This window comes from Vanessa tameamea, chromosome 30 (genome assembly GCF_037043105.1).
Source record: "Vanessa tameamea isolate UH-Manoa-2023 chromosome 30, ilVanTame1 primary haplotype, whole genome shotgun sequence".
NCBI lineage: Eukaryota > Metazoa > Arthropoda > Insecta > Lepidoptera > Nymphalidae > Vanessa > Vanessa tameamea.
Window position 1 is genome coordinate 1,680,081 of NC_087338.1, and position 16,172 is coordinate 1,696,252.

General features: G+C 36.2%; 1 protein-coding gene across 1 annotated transcript in view; it reads left to right on the forward strand.

Moving 5' to 3' along the window:
* Positions 1-14,620, forward strand: part of LOC113391584 (multidrug resistance protein homolog 49-like) — a 67,612-nt gene extending 52,992 nt beyond the window's left edge. The window contains exons 12-27 of the mRNA XM_026627592.2: positions 153-211; positions 470-604; positions 1,495-1,622; positions 2,613-2,707; positions 3,386-3,547; positions 4,004-4,186; positions 4,653-4,743; positions 5,253-5,365; positions 6,336-6,465; positions 7,423-7,615; positions 8,725-8,887; positions 10,057-10,251; positions 11,443-11,652; positions 12,358-12,504; positions 12,889-12,997; positions 13,974-14,620. Coding sequence (XP_026483377.2) covers positions 153-211; positions 470-604; positions 1,495-1,622; positions 2,613-2,707; positions 3,386-3,547; positions 4,004-4,186; positions 4,653-4,743; positions 5,253-5,365; positions 6,336-6,465; positions 7,423-7,615; positions 8,725-8,887; positions 10,057-10,251; positions 11,443-11,652; positions 12,358-12,504; positions 12,889-12,997; positions 13,974-14,074 — 2,214 coding nt within the window. The 3' untranslated portion in view covers positions 14,075-14,620. The remainder of the gene's footprint in view (positions 1-152; positions 212-469; positions 605-1,494; positions 1,623-2,612; positions 2,708-3,385; positions 3,548-4,003; positions 4,187-4,652; positions 4,744-5,252; positions 5,366-6,335; positions 6,466-7,422; positions 7,616-8,724; positions 8,888-10,056; positions 10,252-11,442; positions 11,653-12,357; positions 12,505-12,888; positions 12,998-13,973) is intronic.
* Positions 14,621-16,172: the final 1,552 nt, after the last annotated feature.

Consider the following 16,172-nt stretch of genomic DNA (forward strand, 5'->3'; position numbering starts at 1 on the left):
AAGGTATCCGTTATCAATGAAGATGTCACACACAACACTGTGGGAGTCGTTACAAAGTTCACGGTGAAATTTGTTTAGAAGAATTTTGTTCTTATTTTGAAAAAACATGAAATTTAAATTTTAATATTAATAATTTTTGTCATTAATTTTAGGTACAAGCAGCATTAGATGCCGCTAGCAAAGGAAGGACAACATTAGTTGTGTCTCACAGGTTTGTATGAAATACATTAAAAACAACCTTTTCCACTGGGTAGGGTAGGGATTAAACTAAGTCAGGTTATCATAAAAATAATTCAATCAGGAAATATAACTTTGAAGATTGGTTTTATTCATGATAAACAATTTTAAACATTCATTTGAAATCGTTACAAGTTTCCGACACGAAATAAAATTACATAAGAATTTTGTTTTCAACTACATAAAAGATTTCCTTATCAGAAATGTAATTGTCATTTTCGTTTCGATTCAGACTGTCAACGATCGTGAATGCATCGCGGATTGTGTATATCGAACAGGGGGCAGTGCTAGAACAAGGTACTCACTTGGAGCTGCTGGATAAGAAAGGCGCCTATTGGCAGCTACTGCAAGACGACATGACACACAGGTGAGAAATCTTTATGATATGATTATGTCGTTCTGACTGACTTCGGACACGGCGGCTAATCTCAAGAGAGACAAGCCAATACATATTGAGAGACGTAACATTTCATTTTCGAGTTTCTTGATATCACGTTACCGATGTGAGGAATGGGTAACATTTCTTAAGGCAATCTGAGCGATTGCCTGTTCGATCGAATACCAGTAAAAATGTCTAGGCAGCGTAATCGACGTATCAGATGTACAATAACTGATTGGAAATCGTTTGGAAAATGGAATTAAACGGCAATTATACAGTTCTAAACTATACGTAAACAAAACGAACTGCTTTTGGAACGATTGGAATGGCTAGTTACCGATAGTTCCAAAAATATCACTGAGATTCAATTATTGAAGCTATTGATCATTATCATAATTTCCTAACCATAAATTTTAAATTGATATTATTGTATTGTTATCACTACAGATGATTACCTGTTTGTTATTACTAATTAAACTGTACACTAATTATTATTACAGACTCCTACGGCATAGACTCTAACACAGCCTTGTACTCGTACTGTCAAATTTATAATATTAAATTATAAGTAAAAAAGGAACTCCGTCTCTTTCCGTCCGTCCGTTACGTTACGTTACGTTACGTCACTTGTAACCTGTCTGTTACGTTTTCATAGCTAAACTACTGACCGAATTTTGTATGACGCAAGTTTGAACCCCGAAGGAAAGACATAGGCTAATTTTTTATACTTAAAACCTACAATCGCCCCCTCTAGCACGCGGATAGAGAAGCGAGCGAAAACCAGTATTATTATACATATATTAATCAAAAATATTTAGACATAGACAAATCTACTAAATTTTACTAATTGATATATTCCTAACAATTATATTTACCAGGAGTATAGCTGCATCGTTACCCGAGTCTACGGACGAGGATGAACACGGTGAAGTTGTCAAAGTAGAATCTGAACGGAAACGGAGTATCGTCCGACGAAACAGCAGCGTTTGCTCCATAGCCCATAGAGGTAGAGTTTACTTATAAGATGACTAGACAGACAGAAAATGTTCATTCAATATGTATTGACTCGTTGATTGTGTCTGAACTCTTGCCCATGCCATTTTATACTCCCTTACGTCATAGTTTGGTGTGAAGTCTACTCCAAGAATTAGTAAGACCCACAATTATAACGGCACGATATTTGATATTTTTTCCAACTCATTAAATTATGTAAATCATGGATCTCGTATCCTACTTGGGTTAGTCCCAGCATAAAGAAGAAAACTTTATTATTTTACAGTTAGAGGGTAAATAACAGTAAAATTATATTAACTTGTTGGAACTTTAATAATCCTCCGTTTTGTTTTTGTTTTAATTGAATATTATTTTACATTTTGTCAATTATTTAATTTTAATATGTTTTAGTATTATGTCCATATTGTGTTTACTTATAATTAATCGATAAATTGAGCTGTTTTAATGAACGATTTCTTCTCTTTGTTTTGGTAAACCGAATAAATAAACTTACAAGACCACTCTCTCGTGAGGAAATCCGCGTGTAGTGCATATCCATCTTCCCGGTCTTTTTTGACGAAGTAGGTTAGCTGAACAATCTTCCACCATCAAGTTTCACGGACTGGTTGTCATTGCAACGAAGTATATCGCATGTCTATCGAGTGATAGCACTGATAACCAGTCCCTTTCGGAATTGAACATGGCGCTTATAACATTCAACAGCGAGAGGCTTCCGACAATTTCGACAAACGAGATAAAAGCCTCATCATCAGCAAGTGGACATACATATGCTATTGCATTCCACTGAGCTATCTTCAGCTCTCCTTCTTAATCCCTGCCCCCTGCCTCACGAATATCATCGCCCCATCTAGACATGATCACACGGTCTCCCTCGAGTACCAGTCTGCTCCAACATCCATCGGGTTTACAGCACATGTGACATGCCCCTTGCAATTCAAATTTCTTATTTATTTCTTCTACAGCATTTGATTTCACTTTACAGAATCCTTCAGAAGAGATAGCTTCGTCCGAAGCAGTTTTCGTCTAGGTTCCATGGCAACTCAAGCTGTGCCTGCACCAAACGTAATAATGGAACAGGTATACTTCGTACTAAAATATACTTATTAAAATGGTATTACATAACAGTATGACCAGTCACTATGGGAGGTTTTCATTTATTATGTTGGTAAGCGAGTCACTTGATGGGAATTGATCACCATTGCCCGTAGCCATTGGTAATGTAAGAAATTGTAATCATTCCTTGCATCATCCATGCGTCACCAATTTTGAGAACTAATATGTTATATCCCTTGTGCCTGTAATTAAATGGCTCCCTCACCCTTCAAACCGTAATACAGCTTTACTGTGTATTGCTATTTGAAGATGAATGTGTGGTTCTTACCCAGATACGCTTGCACAAAGCCCTGCCATTATATGGTTGCACATATATGTACTTTTTACATATGGAAAGTTTTATCTATGCTATCTACTTCAGTGCCGTTCAACCGATCTTAAACGCGAACGTATACACAGACAGGACAAAGTCTGCCGGTTACTGTGAACGAGTAAAAGTATATTATATCGCCAATGGAATGACTGGATTAAATAAATTTAAAGTAAAGAAAAACTTTAAACCTCATTTCCCAAAAGTACCATTTTAGGTACATTTCCTTTCCTGATTTAAACATTAAAAACTACAGTGATATCATTGAACATGGTCTAGTTATTAATGCCAAGTAGTAAGAAGTGATCTTATATATTATTTATTTATTTCAGGAGGAAGACGCCAAGGATGAGAAAGAGATTAATGTATCAACTTGGCAACTCCTGAAGCTGAACAGTAAGGAGTGGCCGCTTTTAGCCGGTGGAGGGCTGGCGTCTCTGTTGATCGGAGCCACAATGCCAATCTTTGCGTTGCTTTTCTCTAAACTTTATGGGGTAAGAAATTATTTATTTTTGACAACAACTAGATATAGTCATAAATCTTATACATATCTAAGCATATTAATAGTTTAAAGTTTAATTGAGATGACAAAATTCTTCTATCTGATTAAAGAAATGGTCACCATACTTAATGGAGAACAGCCAGCTAAGCAAGACACATTATATATAGTGCACAATTTTTCGCGCAAACACATATGCCTCACCCACCTTCCTCACAAAATCCGACACGACCAAAATGTGTTCAGTCACAGGACCGACGAGAAGTAGCTTTCTGAGAAGCAAGAGTGTGCACACTGGTAACGAGTATTCTCTGCTACCGGAATTCTCGATTAAAACCGGAATTTGAACTTAGGACCTCGGAATCTGTGGCATTATAAGCTGTGACTATACATTACAATACTCGGAAAGCCAATGGAAAAAGTCCGTTATCAATTAAATTTTTCCTTCTAGATGTTCTCGTGGCCAGACCCTGATGAAATTCTACGTCAGTCACAATTCTACGCGGGCATGTTCGCCTGTGCTGCGGCTGTGAGTGGTCTCGTGACCTTCCTCCAAGCTTGGCTTTTTGGCCTTGCGGGTGCTAAGCTCACAGATCGATTGAGAGTCATGACGTTCGAAAATTATTTGGTGCAGGTAAATTTTGATACATTTTAAACAATTCGTTTATAGTTTTAATCGTTTTCAGTAATAATTATAATCAAACTAGTTATGCAATATGGTTTTACGTGCCTTATAATATTATAGCTCTTTAAACTCAACCAATATTAATGAAACAAGAACTAAACTCGACTATTAGAAAACGTAAAAAAAAGTAAAGCCAATCAGTAAACAGTCTGTAAGTATCCTACTGCTGGGCTAATTAGTCTCTTCTTGAGTTTGAGAAGGTTTGGAGACTATTACACTAAGCTTCATTGCGCATTGGTGGATACACACGTAGTAGACCTACGTTGCATTTAGAAACATGCAGGTTTTCGCACGATGTTTTCCTTGCACGAAATGAAATTTCAATAATAATTATTTTAGACTGTGCATTGACAAGCAGTGACTAAGAAGTTTGCTTTTTAAAAACCTACCAAAACTATGTCATTTTTTTTTAAAGGAGCAAGGTTGGTTCGACATCCCTACTAATTCTGTGGGTGCGCTGTGTGCACGTCTTGCTTCAGATTGCGCAGCAGTTCAAGGCGCTACAGGTATGATACATTTCTGAATTTATAATACAATTAATGGTATTCCTGATGGGAGTTCCCATCAATATTAAGATTTTGATTAAAGTGCTCTGGATACTGGATGGATTAAGAACTTACAAATACCAATCCATATTTTGAATTTCTGGGGGATCCCAACGGGAATCCCCAAAACCAGAAACATCTTTTATTTATACGTTTAAGATTTTTTTTATATAACTTAAAAAATTACTGCCATTACGACTATTTATATTCTGATCACAAAAATTCTTACAAAAACCCTAAGTTTTATTCACCGGTTCCTCTTAGGTCAGGGTAGTTGATATTCCGAACCGGTAATAGTTTTAACTTTGACTATTTAAAAAAATATTTTTGAATTTGCCAGAAATAAAATTGACATTTTCACACTGGCTTATCCGCTGTAAACCGTACGACACCATTACAATATATTATATGGTAGTAACATTTATATTTTAAATATTGCATGGTATTTAGCAAACTTAATTTGTCCCCAGGCACTCGTCTTGGCACCATGTTGCAGGGAGTCAGTACAATGGTCCTAGGTGTCAGTCTAGCATTGGCATACTCCTGGAAGATGACTCTTGTTAGCTTACTCAGTGTGCCATGTGTAAGTATATTGTGATACTTATATCCTGTCTATTTTCCGTCCAGCTTTGCCCGCGTGGGGGGCGGCAGGTATTGGTTCTATCATGAGTATTAATGGTTCCTAATGTCACAAATCTTTGGAACTGTATAATTATCATTATTGACTTCCTAGTCTTGTTCGGTTACTATTTCTATGCTATGCTATGTAGAGTCTATTCGGCATAGACTCTACATAGCTTTCAAGCGTACTGTCAAATATACGTCAAGGTATCCGTTTCTATGATAAAATTCCGCAGATATTTTTAACTTTGCCGATTCATAAATTCAAATCATTTGAAAAAAATACTTTAAAAAAAAAAGCATGTTACTCAACACAAGGTTATACAGATGATAAATAATCGTGGAGCTGTTGCTTGTTGACTTCAGACAATAGGCAGGATTTATTATAAACATATATAATTGTATTTAACTAACATAGCATTGTGTTTTAAATGTTAAAAAAGAATAATTGCTTAGTTTCTTGCCGGTTTTTCGCAGTAGAATCTACATTCCGAACCGGTGGTAGCTTCACTTAATATAGTTTTGTAAAATGACGATTCAAAAGTGCTTGTACAAAGTATAGCCTACTCGAATAAAGTATATTTTTATTAGATATACTAACCAAAGATAATGTGATTCAGACAAATTTACTAATATTTACTAATATGTAATATTCCTAACGGGAACTAAGATGTTAGGTTCCCTAGTATCTATAGTTACACTGGCTTACTCGCAGTTTATCTTTTTACACGACAATACTAATGTTGTTTGGCGGTGGTAGATATGATTACTGAGTGGTACCTACCCAGATGGACGTGCACGAAGCCTACCAAGTGTTAGTAAGAACCACCTTAGGAGATACGGCGTTTCTGAATTAGTAGGACATTAAAGTTTCTTTTTTAAATTTATTTAATAAAATTCAATGTAAATATTTTTTGTCTATATTTTTAAAGGTCATTGGTGGCATATGTCTGGAAGGTTGGATAACGAAGAAGTCAGAAATTAAGGAGCAACGCGCACTGGAAGGCGCGTCCAGACTGGCGACCGAAGCTGTTATTAATGTCCGCACAGTACATAGCTTAGGTAAGAGCAATTACCACTTTTCAAATAGTAATAGTATTCGTCCTGTGGTCGAAAAATTTAACCATAATAATAATTATGATAAGTGTATATTTTAATGTTATGAAATTACTTCATAAAGTTTCTTTTATGATATAGGTAGTCGGACGAGCTGATGGGCTAATGACAGCTGTTGAACTTGATGGTACGTGGTCACTACCCATAGACAATGGTGCTTTAAGAAATATTAACCATTCCTTACGTTATATCATGCGCCATTTACCTTGGAAACTAAGATTTTATGTCCCCTGTGTCTGTGCATTGGTTCACTCAAACTTCAAACGGGAACACAACAATGCTGAGACCTGCTGTTGTGCGGTAGAACGTCTGATGAGTGGGCGGTACCCACTCAGACAAGCTCGCACAAAGTCCTACGTCTAGTCGCTCGAAATAGACAACTCCACAACTTATCTTGTTTTACAATGTTTATTTCATTACAATTTTACATTGTGAATGTGTGAGTGTGTATTACATCCCTACGTTGAGAAATGTAGAAATTACATTTATCATAATTATTACTTTATTGTTAATAGAAATTATTTGCATGCAACACAAAATTGTATTTAATAACGTCGAAGAAATAGTACTTTTCATGCGCGTAATTTTATGATAACTCTGAAGCAGAGTTATTTTTAAATTAAGGCCTGAATTATAAACAATAAAAAATCAAAATGATTACTGTACAAATCATGATCGCGTGGAATCTTACCAGATTCCTAGCAGCATTTACCCGTTGAATCGTAATTTCGGTTCTCTGGCAGCCAGTGGAGGCAATATGGCGTGTTATACTTTCCTAAATAATATATCTTTACTTGTATTACAACAAAAATAAACTTCACTACTTATATCCACTTTAATTTATCAATATGCATTTCTCACAAATGCACAAAGGTTACTCAAATATTTCATTCAAATATCCAGGCGTAGAGTACGCGATCCTGCGGCGCTACCAGGAAGCGCTGGAGGCGGCGGACGCGCAGAGCGGCGGGCGCTGGGTGCGCGGCCCTGTGTACGGCCTGTGTCTCTGCGCGCCCACGCTGGGCTACGCCGTGTCGCTGGCGTACGGCGGGTACCTCATAGCGAGGGAGGACTTGAGTTACGAATACGCCATATTGTGAGTTGTTACGCCATATTTTATTGTTTTACGACCTCCGTGGTCGAGTAGTGTGTACACCGGTTTTCATGGGTACGCCACTCCGATCTCGGGTTCGATTCCCGGCCGAGTCGACGTAGAAAAAAGTTCATTAGTTTTCTATGTTGTCTTGGGTCTGGGTGTTTGTGGTACCGTCGTTACTTCTGATTTCCATAACACAAGTGCTTTAGCTACTTACATTGGGATCAGAGTTATGTATGTGATGTTGTCCAATATTTATTTATTTATTTTCAAATTAGCATAGTTTTTTAATGTTTACGGATTAATCTATAGTCTATTCCAATCGAGGAAGGAATCAACATAAACAAACCTTAGATTTACGTATTCCTTGCAATTTGCTAATAGCACAGCTATGTTGTACACTATAAACAGTCCTTGATTAATATATATTTATTTATAATACAACCCTATTGCACTTAACTACTTATATCCACTTTAATTTTACTTCCAAAGTTCGGTTAACAGTTTCGCCAACGTTCGAAGCACAATTTCGCAAATCTATAACGAATATCATCATTCAAACTCGACCAATGATATCGCCTTAGTTCGATGTCAAATGTTGTTTATTTAGCTTTTATCCCCTTGTGGTTGAAACAGGCTGTATAGATGTAGTTAAGCGGTTGAATAGTTAAATAATGCTGTCTTCTTCTTACGAGTATGAAATCAATAATATTATAAAGAGATATCAGTGTTTCACTAAACACCCGCTCGTAACGCAACGTCCCAACATTTCACGCGTAAAATTAACCCAGAGCTAAATTGAAATAACAAAAAAATCTTTCTCAGTTACCGTCAACGTCGCGTTAGTAGCAATTCTGCTAAATATTAAGTTATATAAATATAATCGTATTATAATTGTTACGTGTATTTTTTGGTCAATGAAAATAGAGTACCTATTGAATGTTCTTTACATTACAAATAACCTTTGAATTAATAAAATAGGGTCTACAATAAAATATGTTTATGGTTGGTTATTTGAGAGTTTTTATACGACAAAATAAATTGTCTATGACTCATTTTCTTTTCAAGAAAAATACTTAGATTTTCTATCATGTATATGTGTTCCTCAGGGTATCTGAAGCCTTAATCTACGGAGCATGGATGTTAGCTGAAGCCCTTTCGTTTGCGCCGAACTTCGCCGCCGCTCGGCGCTCCGGAGCACGCATCATCCGTGCTCTACAACGCAAGCCACTTGTACAAAACGAACCAACAGCAGTTGACGATCCGGAATGGGTAATTGATAAAATATGTTATAATTTTATATCACAGCATCCGTCCTGGCTTAGCACGGTTCGAATAAGTGACTTTTACACTGGGGGCAAGATCACATTCGTCCCCTGAGGAGAGCTCGCGAACGGAGCCCTGCACGGAAGAGGTCTTGGATGCGCTATATCGACACGATCCCAGCCTCTCCATCGCAGTAGTTTTAGTGGGTAGGAATCCTATATAACCCTGTTTCCTTCCCCCCCAGACTCGTAGGTACCTTTCTGAAGGTATCCACTACGAGAAAAAAAGGGCCATTTATACATGAGCTTAAATGTATAATCCAAAATTTGTAATGTCTATTATAAGATATTTCGCAAAGCACGGCGACCGTGTCGTGACATTATGACGCCCTCATCCACTACAAACACGGCTTCGACGCGGCAAAACTTAGTCGTCTACTTTACAGTCGATCAAATGAACACCTACGCAATAATTCGCGGGCGTTTTTTTTACTATTTTTCAATACTTATTATATTCTTTTGATGTTCCATTTAATAAAAAAACAACGAATCCTTCAGTCTGTTTTTTTTTTATGGCATTGGTTGGCGTACGAGCATATGGGCCACCTGATGGTAAGTGGTCACCACCGCCCATAGACTAAGGCGCTGTAAGAAATATTAACCATTCCTTACATCACCTATGCGCCACCAACCTCGGGAACTAAGATGATAACCTTGTGCCTGTGATTACACTGGCTCGCTAATCCTCCAAACCGGAACACAATAATACAGAGTACTGTTATTTGGCGGTAGAATATCTGAGGAGTGGGTGGTACCTACCCAGACGGGCTTGCACAAAGTCCTACCACCAAGTAACCTCGTTATTACAATTATTGTTTCCACATTAACAAGGAATATGTTTTCGTTATTTGAAACAGCATGGAGGTTATTGTCACATTCCCAAGGTGTGCAATCAACTAACAAGTCATTCGTTTTATAATATCCTATAGCATATAAACGCTCTTTAGAGAGCCTCGCAATCGAGGGATGGTGGTCCGTCCTTGGGTTGTCGGGCGTTGGATATCAATGTGAAAATAAAATTTAAGATGCATTACTTATTAGAGCAATTAAACATGTCTCAAATAACATACAAATTATGAAATTGATTTCTAATATAACATATTTTCTAATATACAGACAGCAACTGGAAAACTGGACTTCAAAGATATAGTTTTCCGCTATCCGACCAGACCCAACGTGCCAGTGTTGAATGGTTTAAGCCTAAACCTGCCCCCTGGCAAGACTCTGGCGCTGGTCGGACCGTCTGGCTGTGGGAAGTCCACAATCATGCACTTGCTGATGAGGAATTATGACCCCCACCAGGGAGTTGTGGTAAGATATCAATTCTAATATTACAAATGTGAAAGCAACTCTGTTTGTTTATTTACCAAACATGGAACCGAACTTTTATAAATTTGGTATGAGCAAGCTTAAACTCCAAGGAAGGACATAGACTACTTACTCATGCCTCAGACCGCGTGCGACGACTAGTTAACAATGTATTTGTATATATATAAAGATATATATTTTATATAAGTAATAAATACACCAATACACAGAATATTTATTTATTATTTGTTCTGAAGTTAAATATCCAATTCACAAAAATCATCTATTTTCATTCCATGAGCGATTCTCTTTTTTATTTTTAATAATTATTTTGCGCGGGAAAACATCTTGTATTATATTGTAAAGCCATACGAATGACGTTCTGAAATCGATTACACTTTTATGAAATCAGATACAATAACAAAATATGAGTTTATTAAATATATAATTATAATATAAATGTAACTACATAAATAAGTATTTCTAACATAAGTATAATATTATTTTTGACAGAACAGTTAGCACTTTCTAAGGCATGTAGAATAGTCAATTGTAGGACGAAGATTTTTAATTACTACAATTATTTATTTTGGAAGCAAATTGTTTAATTATATTGTTCATAAAACATTACAAATTATTTAAAAAACGAATTATATATTCAATTCAATAATAATACGCGTGTGTCTCGGACGCTCGACAGATAGAAGAGATAACTTAAACTAATCTAAGTTGAACTATTTAATATTGAAATAGCTTAACTTGCAAAGTTGCTTTGGTTATTAAATAAATTTTATGTATATGTCGTGGAAAACCAATAATTTTAATTAAAAGTCACTGATATGATTGTAGTACGAACGGGTAAACGCGGTGACGTCATTTGTTGTTGAAGTCACGTGGACAGATCGTATTTGAGAGTATGGGAACTGTATAACGACACTTGCGTTTAAGTAACCGATCAGCCCACACCTCCAAGGCGAAACTGTCGGTTTACTTATTAGTAATTAATTAGTAGTAATAAATCCTTGCTAATTCCTACGACTTTTATTTGATACATCGCGATGGACCCCGTACCATCGAACATCGAAAGGACAATCGTAATGCTCAGCCATCGCTGGCCGCCGTCATATATTAATACGTTAAATAATACGACATAAATTTTCAGCGAAAATATTTAACTGTAATAATACTTTACAGAAACTAGACGAGCGTGACATCAAACGCGACATTTCGATGTCCCGCCTGCGCGCCCAGCTGGGCCTGGTGCAGCAGGAGCCCGTCATGTTCGAGCGCTCGATCCGGGACAACATCGCGTACGGCGACAACACACGACAAGTCACGAACGAGGAGATCATCGCTGCGTCGAAACTTGCAAACGTTCACACTTTCGTTGCCAGCCTACCATTGGTCAGTTTACTACACTTCGCCAATTGAGAATGACTTTTTTAAAAATATCTACGTAGTTTTTATTTAATAGGTAGGCGGATAGGCTTATGGACCATCTGATGGTAAGTCACAACCCTTATAGACATTGGTGCTGTAAGAAATATTAACCATTCATCACATTAAAGCGCCACCAACCATGGGAACTAAGATGTTACGTCCAGTGAGCCATCACTCACCCTTCAAACAAACTGAACAATATTAAGTATTCCTAATCGGTGCTAGAATATATGATGTTAGGTTAGGTAATCACTCAGGTGCGCTTGCGCAAAGCCTTACTACGAAGCATTTTAAATACTCATGTGCTACATTTGATTTTTTTTACATTAGCAGCCTGTAAATTTCCCACGCTGCTCCAGTGCGGGTTGGTGGAATACACATGTGGCAGAATTTCGTTGAAATTAGACACACGCAGGATTCCTCACGATGTTTTCCTTCACCGCCGAGCACGAGATGAATTGTAAACACAAATTAAGCACATGAAAATTCAGTGGTGCTTGTCTGGGTTTGAACCCCAAATCATCGGTTAAGATGCACGCTTTCTAACCACTGGGCCATCTCGGCTCTTGTGCTACACGAAATACTAATTGCTCGAGTCAATCAATTAAAATTTTAAAACAAAAGACACTAGGAGCGCGCTCGTTATAGTGAAGAATTGTTTATTTACAGGGCTACGATACAGTGCTGGAAGCTGGTAGTGCTGCGCTGTCTGGAGGTCAGAAGCAAAGAGTAGCCATCGCGAGAGCGCTGCTGAGGAATCCGAGAGTACTCCTGCTGGATGAGGCTACTTCTGCACTCGATGCAGCCAGTGAGAAGGTAACTACACACTTGTATTACTTTAAAATTCGTAAAGAAATTGGTCATGAGCCTGTACTGTCTGGTCGTCGAAAGAGGCGTACAATTTTGGCGACCTTATCGCTACATAGCGATCTCTTCCAGGCAACCATTATTGTCTATACGTCATATTTCTATAAATTCCGTCCCGTAATCATATAGTCTACTGGCTAACTCACCGATCAAACCGGAAAACAACAATACTGAGTATTACTCCTTGGGGGTAAAACGTATCTTTATAATTTTTCACGTACTGAGCTGTGAAGGAATAAACTCATGTGACTTTTGCCTACCTGTGGGTGTACGCAATTGGTTAGTCCTTGAGATTTAATGGTAACAGGGATGACAATTTAAATTAATTTCCAGGTGGTACAAGCAGCGTTAGAGGTAGCAGCTAAGGACAGGACGACTGTCATAATCGCCCATCGTCTCGCTACTGTGCGCCATGCTGACGTAATTTGTGTTGTTGATAAAGGTGCGTTCTCAAATAACTAAATCTTTAAATTGATGACCTCCGTGGTCGAGTAGGGTATACACTGGTTTTCATGGGTACGATTCCCGGCCGAGACGATGTAGAAAAAGTTCATTAGTTTTCTATGTTGTCTTGGGTCTGGGTGTTTGTGGTACCGTCGTTACGTCTGATTTTCCATAACACAAGTGCTTTAGCTACTTACATTGGGATCAGAGTAATGTATGTGATGTTGTCCAATAATTATTATTATTTATAAATTAAACAATAAAATATAATAAACACTATTAATTTCATTGACAAGTACTATTCGTAGTATATACTATTTACAGAGTCCAGACATAGACTATACTCTAAAATCTAACATTGAAAACTTTAAATCATCAATCAAATTCATGTCAAAATACATTGGTAAAGAAGGCATATTACTCAATACAAGATTATATTGATGATAAAAAAGCGTGGACTTTGTATTTGTTGATTTCCAGACAGGATATATTTATAAATTTAATCGTATGACTGACATACTCTGTAGTTAAAATGGTGGAGAAGAGTAACTAGTGAGATTCTTGCCGGTTCTTATCGGTAAAAACTACTTACCGAATCGGTGGTAGCTATACAACACTGTAAAATGACGATTAAAAAGTGCTTTTATAAGCCTACTTGAAAAAAAAATTGATTTTGAATCGGATACAAGTGATTTAGACATAGACAATTTTACTAATTTTTACAAATATGTAATATTACTAACAGAAAAAAAATTTGCAACGATTTGTAAGTTTGCGTTATTTTTGCAATTGCAAAAAACGTCATATGGACTTATTTAACTAAATAATAATTATTATAGTTTTACTGAGCTAATAAATGATATATTTATTAATTTAATTTGTAATGCTTAAGTTAGCGTTAAATGGAGCGTAGGTGACGCTCCTACGTTAATTTTAAATAATATACATGTTACTAATATATGTTTTTGTTTCAGGCGTCATAGCTGAAACCGGTTCTCACGATGAATTGGTCCGAAAACGAGGCTTATACTGGGAATTGTTACAACAACAAGGACCGTTAGAGGCTAACTCATAACAGACGCCATTTTAGTTAATTTACGCCCTAGATACTTTAAACTTAGCTGCTATTGCACCACTATTATTGACATACATAAATTGGCGCCATTTTAATTTAATGTCAAAATAAATCTCACAAAATGGCACTTCGTATTTGACAATATTTTATAAGGCTTTAAAATTAAAGGTATATTTGTTATATTATTACTTGTCTCTTTTCTTTAGTATAGCGTTCTCTTTTTGCCATAATAATGTTATAGTATGCATGATTATCCGTCATTGCTCATTTTATAACCAATTGTACAAAATTAAAAAAAACTTCGAAACAATATACTTTTATAATACAGAGTAAAAACAGCAATATATTTATAACAAGTCTTACGAGTGGATAATCTCTTAGTTTAATTATTGATTATAAACTTCTTGTCTATTGATGCGAAGAAATACCTAATTTTTGTAGAAGCTTGATATTTTGTGTTCAACGTGAGTTAGGTTTAGTTTTATATTTATAAATTAAAATGTCAAAATTTATAATTAATTAAATCTCGAATAATTAAACAGGCACATTGGTAATTATAAATATTATGCATTTTATAATTTAGTGTAATTATTTTACAAAAATAAATTTGATGTCACGATTATTTAAGCAGAATATACAAAATCAGTGTCTAGTTATTAAACGACACAAAAAAAATATTGTTTGTACATTTTTGTCAACTTTCGCCGACGTTTGATATAATAGAATGCATGTTTTTTAGTTCGTTAATATAATTTTTAATAATTTACGGGTTTGGATGTTGTATGGCTAACACATAATTTCTTGTTAAATATATTTTATTATTATTTGACAAGATTTCTCGTGTTTTTAACAATTTCAACTGAACACTTCCGTGATTTGTGTGACATTACACATATCCACAGATAAAAAATAAAATCGGAAATTGATTAAAAAAAATGCCTGTGTCGTATGTCAAAACTTCGAACGACTATCCTAATAAAAAAGTACATATTTAATGTATATCTCTCGTAATTTATGGTATTTTTCAATTATAGAAAAAAAATATTCATAGATTTAAGGTATTTGACTGTGATTTTAAATTTAGTTTTAAGAAGTATAATCCAAAAGTGGTTAATTTTTAAATATGCGATACATTATGACATTGTGATCATGATATTGTGATAAAATTAATTATTAAAATGTAATAAAAGAATTAATTTTAATTAAACACCGTTTTTTCTAATTTCCTCATCTTTATTTAATAACTTAATACTCAATATTATATCCATACTAGAAAATAACGACAAAACGAATCTCACAACAAAACGTGGTCTCTTAAATTGTGTCTCATATCACAAGACCCGTTCCTATCACGACATCCCTCTTTGTTACTTCGGTTGCCATTAGCAACAGTCTCTCTTGCATGAACTAGCAAATGACAGATAATATAACGTCACATCCGATTATTCAGTGTGAGGAAACCTGCATGTGTCAAATTTCAAAGAAATTCTGCCACTCGTATTCCACCAACCCGCATTGGAGCAGCGTGGTGGAATATGCTCAAACCTACTCCTCAAAGTGAGAGGCCTTAGCCCGGCAGTGGGAAATCTACAGGCTGTTAATATAAAATAAAAAATAAAAAAATCGATGACGTAACTCTACGCAGGATACCGATTTAACACCATGGGTTCAAGGCGGTCGGCAACACAAGTTGCCTTGCGTCAAAAATCTGTTAAATACTTACCATATACATAGTTTACAGACCGTAACATAATAACATAACATAATCAGCCTGTAAATTTCCCACTGCTGGGCTAAGGCCTCCTCTCCCGTTGAGAAGGTATGAGCATATTCCACCACGCTGCTCCAATGCGGGTTGGTGGAATACACATATGGCAGAATTTCGTTGAAATTAGACACATGCAGGTTTCCTCACGATGTTTTCCTTCACCGCCGAGCACGAGATGAATTATAAACACAAATTAAGCACATGAAAATTCAGTGGTGCCTGCCTGGGTTTGAACCCGAAATCATCGGTTAAGATGCACGCGTTCTAACCACTGGGCCATCTCGGCTCTACAGACCGTACTATCTATGAATTTTAATAAATGGGTTCCAC